The sequence below is a fragment of the Lepisosteus oculatus genome, chromosome 6 (assembly GCF_040954835.1).
Source record: "Lepisosteus oculatus isolate fLepOcu1 chromosome 6, fLepOcu1.hap2, whole genome shotgun sequence".
NCBI classification, from domain to species: domain Eukaryota; kingdom Metazoa; phylum Chordata; class Actinopteri; order Semionotiformes; family Lepisosteidae; genus Lepisosteus; species Lepisosteus oculatus.
In genome coordinates this window covers 1,445,255-1,463,066 of record NC_090701.1, presented here as the reverse complement: position 1 = coordinate 1,463,066, position 17,812 = coordinate 1,445,255, and the positions used below count along the sequence as shown (strand labels likewise).

Sequence of the window (17,812 nt, the reverse complement as noted above, 5' to 3'; positions counted from 1 at the left end):
GCATTTCACCCTTTGACATATTTAAGTAAGCCATACACTGTAAATAATTGTGTAAAAAAGCATAATGGCATTTAAGGTGCTTTTCAATTGTCTTAATAGCTAAGCTTTCTTCCACTGCACATTTGATAACATTTTCTAAAATTGAGCACAGTTGCTTTAGAGACTTCATGTAGCGCTTTTCTAATGCGTGAAAATCACAATTATTGCGTGCAGTTGGTTTAATTATTTGAATGTATTTACATAGCTCTTTTTTAAGACATAATCCTTGAAAACTGGAAACATATTTCTGTTTAAACATGATAAGCCCCAGGACATAAGTAAATCTCCTTAGCAAGAGGCTGTAATTTATAAGACAATTTTATGCAAAGAATAACCATTACCTAGTATATTTAGAATTCTGGAAATGGATTATGATGTGCAAAAAGCTTCAGGGATATACTCATTATTTTTTATTATTGTATTTCCTACGTTTTTCTACTGTTCTCGGAGAATCTGCTATACTTAAGTGAGCAAGAAATCTTTATCCCTGTATTACATTTTATTTTTTGTCACAAATTATTGATGCATTCACATGGATGGCATTGGTTTTTCTTCTGAGAGTGGAAGTGTTAGGGGTCACAGGAGTTCATTTTACCTGTAATTAAAGCTTGTGAAAATGTGCTGTGAACATGTGGAGTTCAGTTTATAACTGTACCAGTTTTGAACTGAACTTTTAAAACGTTCCTTTATTTAATAGTTTTGTGCTTGTGAAATCTTACCATGTCTAAATTGTCATAGTTTTTGTGTTGGGTTGGGTTTAACTTTTACATTTTTTATGTTAAGTTGTGCCCTCACCACGTCGTAATGTGGGTGTAAGAAGCCTGTATCGCGGTCATTTTCCAGGCTTAGTAAAGTGATGTGGAAACTAGACCAAAATGAGACAAAGGAATGGTAAAATTAGAAATGATGAGTTCCCCTCGGTGTCCAGTTATACTCAAGCTGGTCCGCTCCTGTCTGTGATGCTCTCTGATGGCCCAGACTTGTTGAAAGCTCCTCTGTATAATACAGAGCATAAACATCAATGTGAAACTGGGGCCAATCCTGAAGCTGGGATAATTAGAAATATGATTGTAATTGTAAAGTGACTTTAATTTAATTCAGTATTTGTTTTAAAACATTGATTTAACAAGCATTTGAAATTTGTAGTGATTGCAACTGTGGATGGCCCCCGAACATACAGAACTGTTAAGGTGACTGGACAAATACTACACATTGGTTCCTTTTAATAATAATAATAATAATAGCTTACACTTATATAGCGCTTTTCTGGACACTCCACTCAAAGCGCTTTACAGGTAATGGGGACTCCCCTCCACCACCACCAATGTGCAGCATCCACCTGGATGATGCGACGGCAGCCATAGTGCGCCAGAACGCTCACCACACATCAGCTATCAGTGGGGAGGAGAGCAGAGTAATGAAGCCAATTCATAGAGGGGGATTATTAGGAGGCCATGATTAGTAAGGGCCAATTGGAAATTTGGCCAGGACACCGGGGTACACCCCTACTCTTTTCGAGAAGAGCCCTGGGATTTTTAATGACCACAGAGAGTCAGGACCTCGGTTTTACGTCTCATCCGAAGGACGGCGCCTGTTTACAGTATAGTGTCCCCATATAGTTTTCACCACTGAGGACATTTTCTCTCCTGTCTTTGAATTAAATGACCCCAGCCCTTTTTTTGTTTTGCATAACATATTTAGAGATGTACTGATTTTAATATGGATAGCTCATTAAGCAATTAAGACACATCAGAAACCCAAAAGTTTTTAAGACTTTTAAAGGGTTGCCTGTTTGCATCATCAGTACCTGTTTTGTTGTTGAAGCCTACCGCTTTGGGCCCTGAAGTGTTAATGCTGATGAGACAAGTTTAAGATTAGCTTCTGATGCTTCTGTAACAATGTGATATGCAATTTAGTGAGGTAATGTGTCGAACATGGAAATAAGATAATCTGCTAACTGAGTTAATGCACAGGAGAAAACCTCAAGGTTAAATTAAGGTTATAACAGTACATTAAGAAAAGTAGCAGCCTTTACACATGGGATTTGCTTCATAAGTGTTGATTAAATAAGTATTTATTAAGATTCTTCTGTTGGGTGGAAATAGTTTTTTTACCTTTGAACTGCTGTGATGTGAGCATAGGTGAATACCTTCAGTAGGGATGTAGTACACCAATCCCATTTTAAAAGTATTCTGATCAGTTTCTGTGCTTTTCACTGCCTGGCATGTTTTTAATGTCTGTACGCCGACTATCTTATGGCACAAACAGATTTTGCTGTTTGAAATAAAAATTTACAAGGCCTTTTTAAGAACTAACTTCCTAGGAAGATCATTGAAAAATTATGACAAAACATATATTATGCTGACCTATCATCTGCATTCAAACTGAAAGGAAAAAATCTGGAGGAATATTGGCAAGTGTTTAGGGGCTGCCATGGGTGAAATGGAGGTCCCGTGGGTGTGTTCAAAGTTTGTTTGTGTGCACTGTGTAAACAACAGCATCACAAAATCCTCAGACTGTACCTCACGAAATGAGTGCCAGTCATTGAAAAGATTTCTTACCTAATGGATGCCACAAAGTCGAGTTAAAAAGTCACTGCTAAGCCCTTGCACTGAAGAGCCAAGAAGACTGGTTGTGTGCTGTGCTGTGTGCTGAGGGGACTGCACTCGCGTTCAGTCGGGCTGATAGAAACATGCAGGTATGGCTTGTCTGGTGGTTAACATTAAGGACCTGATGTGGGCTTACAATAGTTAAATCACCCCATTTGCTGTTACTAATGTTTCTGTATTTATAATGGCATATATTCTCAGTAGGAGTCGTAAAGGTGCACCTTCTTTGTTGCCAGTGCTCATTAGCGTTGTTTATTCATTTATTTTTCCTTTGCGTTTTTTTTCCAGAACTTCTCCTTTCAGAACAGGAGTGTTAATGCTTCCCAGTCTGACCTCATTACATCTTGGAAGCTAAGCAAGTCTGAACCTGGTCCGCACTGCTGATGACAGAGACCTCAAAGGCAGACCTGGTTTCTGTTTGAAGCGGTGTTATTGGACCAGTGGGTGTCAAGATCAGTATGTCCAATCCAGCGCTCCAGCATGGTGACTGGACACTGTGCTGATTCTGATTACGGAGTTGATAAAGATCCCAAGGCGCAGTTTGTGAAAGCATGACAGTAGGGCTGACTCACGTCTGCTCTGGGCTTGCTAAGTCAGACCTCCTTAGTTCATCTAGTGGGGCAGTTTCTCAGTATTCCTGCATATCATCTGTGTGTAGTGGTGCAGTGGAGGCATAGAGGCTGGGGTTGTGGTTCATTCAACACCAACAACAATAATAAGCATAACAATAGTAAAACAATAATTATTTACGCTTGTATAGTACTTTTCTGGACACTCCACTCATAGCACCAGAACGCTCCCCACATACCAGCTCTCAGCGGGGAGGAGAGCAGAGTGATGAAGCCAGTTCATAGATGGGGATTATTAGGAGGCCATGATTGGTAAGGGCCAAGGGGAAATCTGGCCAGGATGCCGGGGTTACACCCCTACTCTTTTCGAGAAACACCCTGGGATTTTTAATGACCACAGAGTCAGGACCTTGGTTTTACATCTCATCCAAAGGACGGTGCCTTTTTACAGAATAATGTCCCCGGTCTATACTGGGGCATTAGGACCCACACAGACCACAGGGTGAGCGCCCCCTGCTGGCCCCACTAACACCTCTTCCAGCAGCAACCTTAGTTTTTCCCAGGAGGCCTCCCATCCAGGTACTGACCAGGCTCACACTTGCTGGGCTTCAGGGGGCTGCCCATTGTGAGTTACAGGATGATATGGCTGCTGGCTCCTATATGTAAAACACTTTTTAGATTAAAATAGCTGTATAAATTGTGTGATTATTATTATTATTATTATTATTATTATTGCTGCTGCTGAACTGCTTGTTGTAAGTGGAGTCACTGAAAACAGTAGTCTTGTTGTTTGTAAGAAGAAAACCAGTGACATTTATTTTCAGTTCGTTTTTCTAGAGATGATGATGAAGTGACTGTAACAGTCTGAATACATCACTGGGCATCTGAGTCTTTGCCAGGAGGGCCTGGATCACGTGGCTGCAGTAAGAATAGTGCACATCTGTTTTGATCTTATATGCTGCAGCTTGCATAAGAAATCAGCAGCTTCCTTGAGAAGTCAGTAAATGTCTACTAACCCAAACTCAATGGCATAGAAACAGTAGTCTAAATTACTGTGCAAACACTGGCACAGAAACTCCGAATCAGACAAGTACAAACTCCGTTCATTGCTCATCACTCAGTATTGGCTGGTCAGGCCTTTAAGATAGAAAGTGTGGTTTATTTTACATCACATTTAGGTAATCTTGATCACCAATTGCACATTTACAGCATTAATGTTTAATCATTGTAAGGCATGAAAAGGAAGAAATGTGAGGTATAACCATGGTAAGAAATGAAGATGTATTTTTCCTTGGACAGTAGTGGACAGTAACCTTTTACCACGCATCCCTTGACGTCTGTATACATACAGCACGTGAGGAGGAATGTGACTCACACTGCCGTGGTGGAGGAAGAAGGTGAATGTCACTGGGTGGCCCAGCTGAAGTCCTGACTTGAGTCCTGTTGAGACTCTGCAGGAAGCAGAATGGTGGCTGTGCGAAGATGGTAGAGACTCACCCAGAAAGACTTGTGGCTCTAATTGCTGCCAAATGTGCTTCTACCAAATATTGATTTCACAGTCGGAGTACTTATGCAATCAACATATTTATTTTTTGATGATGTTTACTGTACATTGTCTTGCGCTTAGAAGTCTTCATTTTGAGCTTTGAGGTTTTAAGTAAAATTTAGGTTAAAGTTTATGCATTGTTTTGTTATTTCACAAAATGGGACACCATATGAAGGGTCTGAATACTCTTGCAAGGAGCTTAAAAAGTGTATAATTTTAACTTTCGTTTTAAAAAGAGAAGGAAACCCTTTACCCTCAGGTACCCTTTTACTCGGGGTGCTGTGAGTCTCTGGAGAGTGGAATCATGATGTACAAATGCATCTTCTGTAGTTTGTTAATCTGCCAAATATTAACACTTCTACCTCCATGCTATAAAGTAAATTTGTTTTTTCCAGAATATTTTTTGATATTGTGAACTGGAGAGTTTTTTTTTTTGTTTGTGTTGCAATTAAAACAAAACCTTGAAACCACCAAAATATTTCAAGTTGACATTAGCAAGTGTTAGATGAATTGAAGGTAAAATAAAAATAACATGCAGTTTCCTTAGTTTTACATAGTGATCCTTATTTATTGAGAATCAGATCTTGATTTTTAAAATGTAATTGTTTTTATTGCTTTGAAACCTTGAAAATAAGATGTTATTTTTTAAATTCAGACAAAATTAAATAATGTGCGTTTTCATTTTTTGAAAGTATGTATTAACAGTAGGATTTTTTACAGCCTTGACTGTCTTTATTGATATTATTTGCATTTCTGTAGGTGTATATATTTTGCACATTCTTGCAATGATGCTCAACAGACAAAAAGGTTCCTGTGAGTTAATGAATATTTTCATCAAAATGCTCTGCATATAAATGTTTTAAAAGCCGTGTCATAACATTCACTAAGCTTACACATGACAGCTAGCATCTGTTACTGCATTTTCATCTTAAATATTTGATGATTACCTCTCCAAATCCAACAGATTCATAGCCCAGAGGGTTTTATTTTCTTATAGCGTGTGTAATTCTAGAGACATTTATAAAAGCACAGTTCTGCACAAGAATAAGACTTCAGATTACTTACGCTCCAGCACAAAAATCTTAGGCCAGATATAGAATTACTATACAGACAGTTATACCTTCTTTGTTCTTGTCTTTGGGGTGGAAGGGAGTGGAATACACATGGATTATGATATGTTGTTCTGTTCATAAAACTATGACCACTGAAAAGTGAAAAGTAGCTTCTTTGTGTTATTTTTGAGTAATTATGCATGTGTTGAAAGAAGAATGTTTTCCTTGCATAAAATGTTTAATGAAAAAAAAGTAATCATTTAATGCAGAGAACACCCATCTGTTACGTGAGTAACATTATGATGTGATAAGACTGAGGTTTGCACATGGATAGGTCATTTTCACTTGACCTTGTATACATGGAAAAGGCAGCTCACCATGGTAACCTTGGTCTTCAGGCTTTCCAGACAGTAAATCATTTCAGCCCTCTTCATGTAATACTTTTATTGGCTGTGCAATTGAAATGTCATGCTTCACGAACAGAGAAGCTAGTAATTTCTTACGCGTGATTAAACTACTTCTGTAAGGCAGAAACGCAGCGCAGAAAGGGGGTGCAGAAAAGCATCAAAAGACAAAACAAAAACATGAATGTCTTTTGATAAAATTCTGAAAAAATGAACCGCAACATTTTGCAAATATATGAGGAATATCAAAGATTTTTTTCCCCCCCTGATGTTTTTCCCTGGCTTGTCTTCTGCCTATTGCATATGTAGCCGGTCTGAATTCTGCAGAAGGTACATGGCACGCCAGAGACAAACCACGCGACTGATATAAGAATCAGCTCTTTATGAATATTAATGGAGCAAGCAATTACCTTGGGGAAATTTCTTCTTTAGTTTAGCTTTACTAACACAGAACTCACCTTTGACGCTTCGCGGTATCAGTTGAAGTAAATCCCAGAAGGGTTTTAGAGCTGTTACGTTGGGATGTCATTTTCTAAAAGACATGCTAGTGCAGGTTTCCCAGGAAAATGACTTCCCTTGGTCTCCATCACCGGTTTCCAAACGAACAGGTGTAGATATTGGGAATTTTCAAGCTCCCAGCTCCCGTATAGTGGCTTCACTTTTATCTGTTTCTTCATGCTATAGGTGTCAGCTTTTCAAATCCTGCAAAACCTACGATTTTATCATTATCTTATTATTATACACATAAAATATACCATAGATATTTATAAATAGGTTATGGGGACACAGTTCTTGCACTAAAATATATTCTTCTAATTATTTTGTACTTGGTGCTGTATTATTTTTTAACCTGTCCCATGTTACAATGATACACATTAGTTTGCTTGCAGGGATAGTGCAAAATATGGAAGCTACAGTATGTGATTTAAAAATCTGAAGCTAATGTTTAGCTTCATTCCGGATCCTGAATGAGGATCTTTGGCTTTTACCGTTTTATTATTTTTACTAAGCTGGTCCACCTTTGCTCCTGTTGGTTTCCCTCTGTTGGCTGTGTGCAGCTATGGGTAAAAGACACGTCATGGAGCAGATGTGGGTCAGCTGGAAGCCCCATGTGGACAAGCTGTGGAGTGGCTCCAGACCTGAGGGACACCAGCGGCCTGACCCTTTGGACTAGGGTCCTGCCAAGGTCCCCAGCAGGCCCAGAGGTGCTGGGAGGGTCCTGATGTCAAGCTTGTGGGGCGCAAGGGTCGAGTTGCTCACTGATGGGGTTAGTGAGTGCCTTCTTTGGGGAGCGACCAGAAAACGAGCACCCATGCTTTTCTGCAAACTGCTCTCTCTTGGTTAATGGACGGCACCAGGTATTCATAGGGTTTCCCCGAGTTCCTCGGTGAGCGAACAGTCAGGCCCCCCCTGGACTTCAGCACGGATTTGTAAAATATTTATTGCTGAAGGCAAACAAAAAAAGACACTGGTAGCATTTCTTTGTTTCCTTATAGCCAAGAAGGTGAGGGGGGGGAGGTCGACTATTTTGTTCTTTTATAAATTTCTCCAGACACATTTGCTTTTTGTTTTTTTTTTAATCCGAAGCTTGGATCTTAACCTATTTAGAGTCAAATTATGCATCTGGGATAATTTAAATCAGCGTTTAAATACTGATAATAGAAAAAACATCTGAATTGATTAGCCTTCGTATGTTTACAGCTCACTTTAATTGCTTAAAAACGCCATTTGTCAGCTTTATGTTGTATCGACAAATGCTATTGATTTATCCGATTTTGTCTTTGTCTTGTCTTTCGTACATAAAATTCACATATGCTGTTCAAATGGGAAATGGTCGTATCGATTTCCTTAACTTGAGCCCAAATGCTAAAGATTTTTGGATAAGCTTTCTCATTACTTAAGCCAAAATCAATAAGAAAGAGCATCTTTTAATGAATGAGCAGTTTGAACACCATACTGCAGAAATGGGGTCCTGTTCATCCTCTGCTTTTCGAATCGATCACCCAGGTTGCTTAAGTGAGGTCCAATTGGTTGACATTGTGGTTTGCTTTTGTGTATAAACTTGCAGCTTCAGAAAAGAGGAGAGGAGCTACAGAGACAGCAGACGGAAATACTTCTACTGCAAGAGAAAAAAGATGGACTCCTTGCTGAGGTATGAAATTAAAACAAAGTGCGAGAAAATGAAACCTATTGTGTTTGCTGTGTTTGTAGAAGGGCTGTAGTGCAGTGTGAGTCTGCACAGTGCAGCAATAGTCATGCAGCAGAGAAATCATAAGATTTTTACACACAAAACACATCTTTATTTCTCAGATTAAAAATAATCTTTTCTTTTTGCACATAAGCTAAATATAAGCCGTTTGAATGAATGCTGACCGTGCAGACAGTCTTGTGACTGCTGTTAGCATATTTTAGTAATCACTTGCATGAGGTTATCAGAATTCAGATTGGATCTCTTTGAAGTGCTGGGAAACGAATGCCGTGTGGTGGTTTTTGCGGTTGTAAAACGTTTTTATTTTTGGATTTTTTTCAATTCTTTTTTTTGAAGCGACAAGCACAGGAGCACAGGATGCTACAGATTCAGGAAACACAGAAACACAAAGAGAGAGAAGCTCTGCAAGTGGTGGCTCAGATGGAACAATTACAGACTGAACTCGAAGCCTCCCGTAACTTATATAAGCAGGCCACATGCCAGGTACAGTACGGAAATGCCATTAACTACCCTGAACTGCAGTTACTTCATAAATTACCCTTATTACTCCTCAGCTTAATTATCTCAAAATGACATATTGATGAGCATACAGGCATGATAGAGATCTCATGTTGCACTGTATATAAATGTATTGGTTTTATGTTAGTCCTGGTATTGATGTCTGACTTGCACTTCAGTTGAAAATCTTGATGCCTTCCTTTTTCCAACATATCGATAAATATTTCGTTGACCTCTTAAGTATGCCTGTTTTGTGGAGTGAGTTATTTTCGTGGGTGTAAAGTACTGAATGGAAGAAATCCTTTTTGTAGGTTAACATTGGTTTTGATGTCATAAAAAAGCCCAGGAACGTGAAAAGCATTGAAAAATTATGGTTTTATTTCCTTTTCTAATGTAAAGTTTGGTTTAAATGTCACACATTAGCATGTGAACTTTTTAAATGAGCTTGTTTGCTCAGTCATGTTCATATGTAAATAACAAAATTGAATCTATAGAATGGATTACTGTCTGATGTAGTGGACTTATGTGTAGTTGCAATTGATATTAATTTAAAAAATTGCATGTTGTCCTAAACACAAAGCATGCCTTGCTATGTGAAGACATTTCAGTTCTGTTTGGAACTTCAGTAAGAAACCTTTTAAATAAAAGTGAAGAGACTTCTATGGCTCAGAAGAATATGAATGACAAGGAGTTCTCCTAATATTTTATACTTCATACATTATTCAGCAGAACATTTCACTGATCCGGTACTGTTTGGAAATCTGTTGTCATCACATATTTGTTATACCTACCATTATCAAACCTCACATCTAAAGCACTGCAGAGAATACGCGAGATCAAATTTCAAACTGCTGAAGTTTTGGACAAGATCACTAAGCTGTGTTATTATTGGAATGTCCCTTAAAACATAAGAGAAAATATGGAAACAAAAAACATTTTTATGCATTTTCAAGACAGAAGAACTGTTTTGCATTGTATGTTATGCAATGATCCCTATTTAATCAGTAATTAAAGCAGGAAGAAAAACATGAATACATATTCAGATTATTATTCACGTTTTTAATGCATAAACCTTTATTCATGCTGACAGCAAATAAGCTTTTGAATGCATCTGATGTTTCAATTAAGAAATAATTATTAGGTTACTGTACAAAACTGTTTTAATAACTTATACTGTGTCCTGCTGTCGTTAAGAAATCTGATGCCTTTGGGCATACACGTCTGAAATATTTTCTTGGGAACATAAGCAAAACAGACAATCATTTTATTCTGAAGCGGTGTCTTTGATGAAATGTTTTTCTTTTCAGTTCTTCTGCTTTTCCAAGATGAATTTAGGCTTAACTGTTGATCCCCAAAGTGTAAAAGAATGTATTGTATCAGCTAAAATACCTGTTGCAGCTGCACTTTTTTTCCCAGTGCGATTGTCTTTACATTCCTACATCTTGTCAGTTTCAATATCACTTTGCTGGAGATTTTTATTCTTTAAATATGAAGCCTTTCTGCAGCGAATATGACCTGTTTTCCCACAAAATAGGTTGATTGAATCTGTCACAGGATTGAAGCTTAAAGTAAATTTGCTGCAGAACATGGAGAGGCACTGAAATGTTAACTGAGAGCAGCTGAATACAAAAGCAGCCTGTTTTAAGGTTGCTCCTTGCTTTGTTTCTCATCTGTGCGTGGTGTATCTTAAAAGATGACTGAGAAAGTAAGCTACATTATGCATTCCCTACATATATAAAGATGATTTAATATGTTCTTAGGTTTCAGCATCATTGAGTAGCTTTAATGTAGGCCCTGTGGTACTACATTTTGCTCTCATGCATGTATTCAGTGTCGGTTTTAATGTATAATGCCAGTAGTTAAGAAATTGAAGATGTAAAATTCCTTACCAATTACCTGCAGGGATTCTTGAAAAATTCCCCGTTCTCAGGCTTTAAAACTAAGAAATGAAGACAGTATGCACGATAAATGTTAGTTTTAATCAAATACTAAGGTATTATAATCATGCCTGCAGCATTGAATTATTTAACCTTTGAATGACCTCACTGTTTTCTGGTGACCAGATCAGAAAACCTAATCTGCTTTGTGGGACTCTAAGGCTGCTACAGTGAGTAAAAACAAACAATAAAATTAAGGAATAAGATGGAGGGTCTGTGTTGTATAAACCGAGTGATTAATGGTGAAGTGTTTATTAAAATCTGTTTAATTCCCATATATATACTTTTAAAAGGGGAATGCCTACTTTTGTTTTAAGGTAAATGAACATGCAATCAGATTAGACCTCACATTTGATTTGATTGGTTTTCCACTTATACTGTTGCTTTCAGTCTAAGAACATGTGCTGTACAGATATGGAGAATTGTCAGAAAGAGAAGATATCAATTCCATTCATGCTCTCTTTGATTGATAAGATGCCGTCTCTCATTTATGGTGTCTTGTTGTGATTGGTTTTGAGAGACACAGGGATCTATATTAAGTAAAGAGTGAAAGTTTGTGCTGAATTATAAGGGAGTAAGATGAAATTGACAAATAAGAGCTTGAAAAAACAGGAGGTTCAGAAATGAACAACCAGCAAAACTTTGACAGATTTTTCACACAAAGGTATAACTCTGCATAATATATATATATATATTTATTTTCATTTTAAATGTTCAATTAAAATTATAGCTGTGTCGTTTGAAAAAAATAATATCAGGAGTTCTTATGGTATTATCTTCAGTTATAATCCGGTCTGTTTCATTCAAAATATTTAAAAATGATCATATTTCTGACATCTTTTACATTAATTTATCAAATTAAATTTGTTGTTGTTCCAATTAGTAATTTCAATTAGTATTGCCTAGTATTTGTAATCGATTTGAATGATTAAAATGAAAAGCATGGCTTTCAAATAACTGTGAAAACAAAGGGTAACGAAGGGTCCTAAAACTTCGCCAGCCCCGAGATTATTCTTTAATTCACCTTATTGATCTCTAAAGGAACAAGTCAAGGTGTTTATTGCATGCTGAAACGAGAAGAAAGAAAACACAACGTTTCGGCCGTGGAGCCTTCTTTGGGTGTGGCGCGTGCTGAGGCAGCCACCCACCTGGACTAATTTTGTCTTTAATCATATATGCGGGTGCAGACACAAATTTTAGCACCCTTTATCTGGAATTTGGTTATTCACTAATTAAGTGCAATGAATATTGTTTATTAAATTGTACTTATGTGTCACTGCTACTGTGACCTCCTTTGCTCAGCGCTCATTCACCCTCTCAAGTGGGGTTTTCAGGTTAATTGTCTCTTTCAAGTTACAGCGTGACGGAAGCCATCGGAGATGCAGACGTGCTGCGTTCTGATTACGGAGCTCTCACACATTAGGCCTGCCAAAGAATGAAAAGTGCGGAGATCTTGGTGTCGCTCACGAAGTTGCATTTAAAGGACAAACCACTTCATGAGACTGTTGCATAAATACCGTCCTGTTGTGTGACGCGCACCGCAGACTTTGGGCCGAAGCGCCTGGAGAGTGCGGCGGCCCGGGTCTGCGCGGGGGCGACGGTGTAAGAGGCTGGCAGGAACGACAGGAAGGTTAACTCGGTTGCACCTAGATCATCTCTCGTTTTCATTTCTGTCCCTCCTGGTCACTTTAAACGCTCAGCTGGGAGAGCCACGCGGGTCTGCCACGCGGGTCTGCCGCGCGGCGGGGGCCGTCCGCGAGGGACAGCCGCAGTGCGCTGGCCGCCACCAAAAGCTGCCCACTGGCACGAGGCTTCTGTGGCTCTTAAACCTGATTTCGTGCCAGTTGAAAAGAAGCATCTTGAAGCTGTAGCTCGGATCAGCTGCAGAGAGGATTGACACAGAGCCTCAGTGCAGAAATTATGAAAGCAGCTGCCAAGGTGAAATGAGATTTCTTTTCAGGGGTGATGTGTGAGAGTACTTGCGGTGGTTAGGTTTTTTTTTTCCCCATCTTTAGCAGCATGCTCAAACATAAAATTCCTTTCGGATTGTTGCTTTTATTTTACTTCCTTTAACATGGACGCTCGTGTACACAACTGATGTTGATTACTCAAAAAAGAAAACAAATCAAATTATAGTCTAAATGTTTTCAGTCTCAGAAAAGGGATAATATGGAATGTGTTTTGAATACAAAAAAGGTTGCCTACAGTATAATGCTCAGACAGAGCTTCAGAACCTGGACTTATACTGATTGTGCATCATCATGACTTACAATTCAATGTTTTCCTTAATATTTTGCATGTTGTGCAAAAGTTGAAAACGCTTTGTAAATATTATTTTTTTCTTCCTGAGTGCAATTCTTTGTTTAGTTCGATGCAATATTGTCCTTGATTGTTTTTCTTTCTGAAATCCTCACTACTTATTTAATTTGATTTTATTGGGCCTTTTGTGGAATTTGTGTTATATGTAATGGCCAAAACCCATTAAATAATTTACCATGGCTGAAGTCTGCCGCTGTGCTTTTAGAAATGCTTGCAGCACCTTAACAAAGCAACAGGATTTTACAGAGGCGCACACACGCATACACAATGAAATTCCCTCTCTGAACTGAACAACATGAAGCCAGATTTATTATTGCTCAGATAAACATGAGGCTACTGAAGACAAAATATCACTAAGGACCATAATCTATGCCAAGATGGCCTTCTGCCTGTACTTAAATTAATAGACTTCAAAGTGCTTGTCATATGCTGAATTTAATATCAATGACTTGAGCTTGGAGTTTGAGGAGCAGAAAAAAATCAGTCTTCATCATTCAGAAAGGTTCTTAAAGTGCTCATTAGGTATAGATGTGCGATTTTATTATGTCTGAGACGGAAAGAAAAACGTTTAATTTCATATTGATATTTTTAAAATTGAAATTTCATTTGTATTGCATTGCCCTCAACAACAAGCGCAAGGCACGCTGTGCATTGTTTGCTCAATTACACCAGCTGTCTTAATCGCAATAACAATAATAATGTCCTTTAATTTGAATTCATCTGAAATGTAATGATCATTAGTAGGGCTTCACACTAGCATGTGGCACTTCCTCTGGAAACGCTCATGCATGTTTGGAGGTAGCACTACTCTGGGGTAGGACAATATAGTAAATAATGAATTGTGGGATGCAGCCAAGCTTGCAGAAAAGAACTATTTGAGGGATGGTGCATGAACTGAAAGCTGTAATTTTGACAGGTGGCAAGGTGTCGTGTCATCAGGCCCTTCCAAAGCCTCATATCTCAAACCCATTGATTAATGGCTCTAATTAAGGAATGAAATCAAGCATGTGAAGACAGGGGATCGCTTTAGGTCCGTGTTTGGTAGTTTTCTCTTCCTGGCGCACAACTCATCCATCTAAATATCACTGCTCTTCCATTTATTACAGCTGGGCGATACCAAACGGGAGCTGGAGGGGGTGAAGGCAGAGCTTGAGGAGGCCAGACGCGAGATGCTTGCTGCAGAGGCGGAGGTGAGAGCGTGTTGTGTTATGCAGACTGTGCTGGCAATCTCTCTGTCAAAGTGTTTCTGATCCCCAGTTTTTTACTTGCAAGCAATGTCCCAGATTTCGGAGTTTCTGGGGCTGCGAGCGCCCCTCACATGTTGTAGAGATGTGTTTATACATGTGTTGCTGATCTGTGTTTGGATCAGCTGTGCCCGAGAGTGAGGTGTGGTCCTTGGCATCTTTTTGCAGGCAAATGGCACAGGAAGGACATGGGACTGTTTAATAACGACATGAGGGAGATGAAAAAAGACCATGATGATGTAGAGAAAGGGCAGGGACAGCACTACAATCCTCGCAGCATCGATGATTAGAAATGACAAATTATTTGGGGCTTTTTTTTTTGGAGAACAATAAAAAATGTAACCCAAAAAAGTAAGGCTTTCCTGAAATCCTGCAGAACAGGTCCGTCATTAATGAGTCCGGCTTACTGTTTACCGTACCGAGCTCCATCCACGCAGACTGCTTCCTAACAAGACTGAAAGTCTGGCACAGCTAAACACGTCCCAGGGGATGCAGTTCTTCTTCTTCGGCCTTGCATTGTAATGCTTAAGCCTCAAATCCCTTGTTGGCTTTCCGCTGCACAGATAGTCTGAGAGAGCCACCAGCTGGAGTCTCCCTGCGTGTAGGGGTGCAGTGTCAGTTTGATCTTTTCGGTATTTCTGCTTACTGGTTTGGCTCATCAGGAATAAATAATTCAACGTGTTAAACAAACACAATGAGTGCTTGCTCATTTAAAAAACAAAACAAAACGTGGCACCTCTAATTTTCTTAAATGTCTGTAATGGATCTTCCTTCCAGGAGCTGATTGTTTTTTCCGCTGCCTGTCTCGGAAAGCTGCGTTGAAAAATGTCACTCATAAGGAGAACATGAGGGAGATTGTTGTATTTTGTATCTGAAGCAATCCCACTGCACCTTAATTAAATAGAGATATTCTAATGTCACTAATATCAGAATTCTGTCATTCTATATATATCTATCTGTTATGGGTATGCATGAATAGCTAGTGTACATGGGGAGATACGTTCTTCGATGACTGCTTTATAAGATTACCAATCATCTCAAAATTATAGCCTTCCAATGCAAATCTGCATTTTTTTTCAGCTATGTGCATTACTGCGATATAACATACAGGCTACATTTTAATAATGATCATTTGCAAGATTATTTTGGCATCCGCACAGAGAAAAAATGGATTTTTCACGATTCCTTGCATGACCATATGTGGTATTAGTCAGTGTGAGGTATTGCTAGCAAGCTCATTGCTTTCAAAAATCAAAGTTAAATGGTTCATCTATCATCAGAATTTGTGTCTGGGCGACTTGTCTGAGCATCAGTATGATTTATGGTTTGAATTGGAGGAGTCAACCATGCATGTTTCTTAGTTTATCGTTTTATGCTGTCTTCAATTAAATGTCTATAAACAGAATGATGGCTTTACGACATTGTCCATCAATAAAGACGATCAAGTTTTGCATGAGGATATGTAATTTTCACAAAAGTAATGCCCTCTTGACTTCTAACAAAAAGGGTTTTAAAAATTGTGTACATGAAATGAAAGTGCTCTCCGTGTCCTTTCCATTTTTCATTAACTAAAGAGAGTGATTTTATCATTCTGAGATTTTTATGTCCCCCCGTTTTTATTTATTAAGCAAAGATGTTGGTGATTCCTTATTTGCTTCTTAAAGTAAATGTCACCTCTGTGATCTGCAGTGGCTTTTTTTTATCATTCCTGATTGCCCCAGGATGGAGTCTTTACATAATTGTGCCAAATACAAATACATTTGCGAACTGAATATATTCCAGTTTCCCTCGCATGTTGTATACTGGTGGTGGCATGTTTGCTGATTTCACAGTAGGTAAAGGTTATAAGCACAATGTCACTGTGGAAAATAATTCCTTGTCAGAATATGAAAATAAATCAACTTGCAGAGGGTATGAATATTTGAGTGAAAAAAGGCTTTCAATTTCTGTGAGGACATTGAATAATGATACTTTCTGTGTCTGCATTTATGAATATACACCATTTACTGAGGGAGAGCTTCCTTGCTCTCTCATCATGCAGGCACTTCTATTGTTCTTCTGTAAGATTATAAATCAGGGCTTTTTTAATAATATATATCACAAGCATTAAATAATAATAACAGAATAAATAAGATTGACAAAAGCCCCCGATAAAGCATCTCTACTTTGTTTCAGCTGAGCTGTTTATTTTGCTCTGCTGCGGTATTATGTGTAAAAGTATTGACAGAGGTATACCCTAGGAGATGTGGAAGATATTAAATCGAAGTCTCCAATTACTGACATTTTCAACTTTATGTATTTCAGTAGTAACAGGTTTTGAAAAACCTGCTTTGAGTCTCTGTTTAGCAGAATTATATAATGTATCTGTCAAAGTCATTTGCTTGTCTTCTAGAATGTGAATGGCATTCGACTGCCATAACTACGAAGACAGATTATTTTGGCACAGTGTATTGCACGCATGTATATTCTAAATCAAATTAATACATTAAATTAAAACATTCAGGGAAAGCGCCATTTTTTTTCTTTGCAACAAACTGCTGGTTCCCCTGGATTCCCTTCTTTCAAGTCACAAAAAGGAGAGAAACGCATAAAGATCATCTCTGGAAAATAGTGCGTTAAAGAACAGCAGAGGGAATTTATGCTACTGGAAACACTAAATCAAGTTAAATCGCAATAGGAAGTGCATAACGTGAGAATTTCTCAGCAGTCACACAGTTCTTAAAACGTAGGAATTAGGAAGACAGGAAACTGCAAGAATGGCTTCCAGTACCACAGAGGATAATACATGTCAAATGAAAAAAATGACAGTGGGGAATTAAAAAAAAAAATTAAAGAAGGACTTGATTAAATTTTTACCCTCAGCAAGAAAAAAGGAGAAAGGAGAAGAGGGACCTTGACTCTGGCTGGAGAGGGTAAAATTAATCGGCATGCCATCTCCTGCAAAGCCTCAGTTAATCATTAGCGAGGGTTCTTTTATTTACGAAATGATATGTCTGCGCTGAATTACCATATCACATGGGTGGCGCGCTGGAGCCCACGCGTGTTGGAGCGGGAGAGCGTGTTGGCCGCTCTGCTTGAGTAAATGACATACTGTAGGGCACGGGGTTTCTCCGCAGCCCGATCTAGTGACGCGGCGGTGCAGCTACATATTTCAACAGACCGGTTCTTATCCTCTGTATGACTTCACTTCGACACAAGAGATCTGTGTCCAGGCCCAGCAGCTAAGAAGATTCCAACACCTTCCAGGACAGAGTCTCAGTTCCTCATACGGTCGAATAAAGCTCTAAAGTTCAGCTCCTGCAGCTCACGCAAGGTCAGTCCTGTGGGACAGGACACAGGTTTTAGTGCCTACAGAAGTCACAAGGATAAATCATTTCTTCATTCTT

At 38.7% G+C, this 17,812-nt stretch overlaps 1 protein-coding gene across 8 annotated transcripts in view; it reads left to right on the top strand.

Moving 5' to 3' along the window:
* Positions 1-17,812, top strand: part of LOC107078318 (early endosome antigen 1-like) — a 153,322-nt gene that overhangs the window by 35,956 nt on the left and 99,554 nt on the right. For all 8 annotated transcript variants that reach the window (XM_069190851.1, XM_069190850.1, XM_069190854.1 and 5 more), the window contains 3 exons: positions 8,288-8,371; positions 8,765-8,911; positions 14,289-14,372. In XM_069190851.1, the coding sequence (XP_069046952.1) occupies positions 8,288-8,371; positions 8,765-8,911; positions 14,289-14,372 (315 nt within the window). The remainder of the gene's footprint in view (positions 1-8,287; positions 8,372-8,764; positions 8,912-14,288; positions 14,373-17,812) is intronic.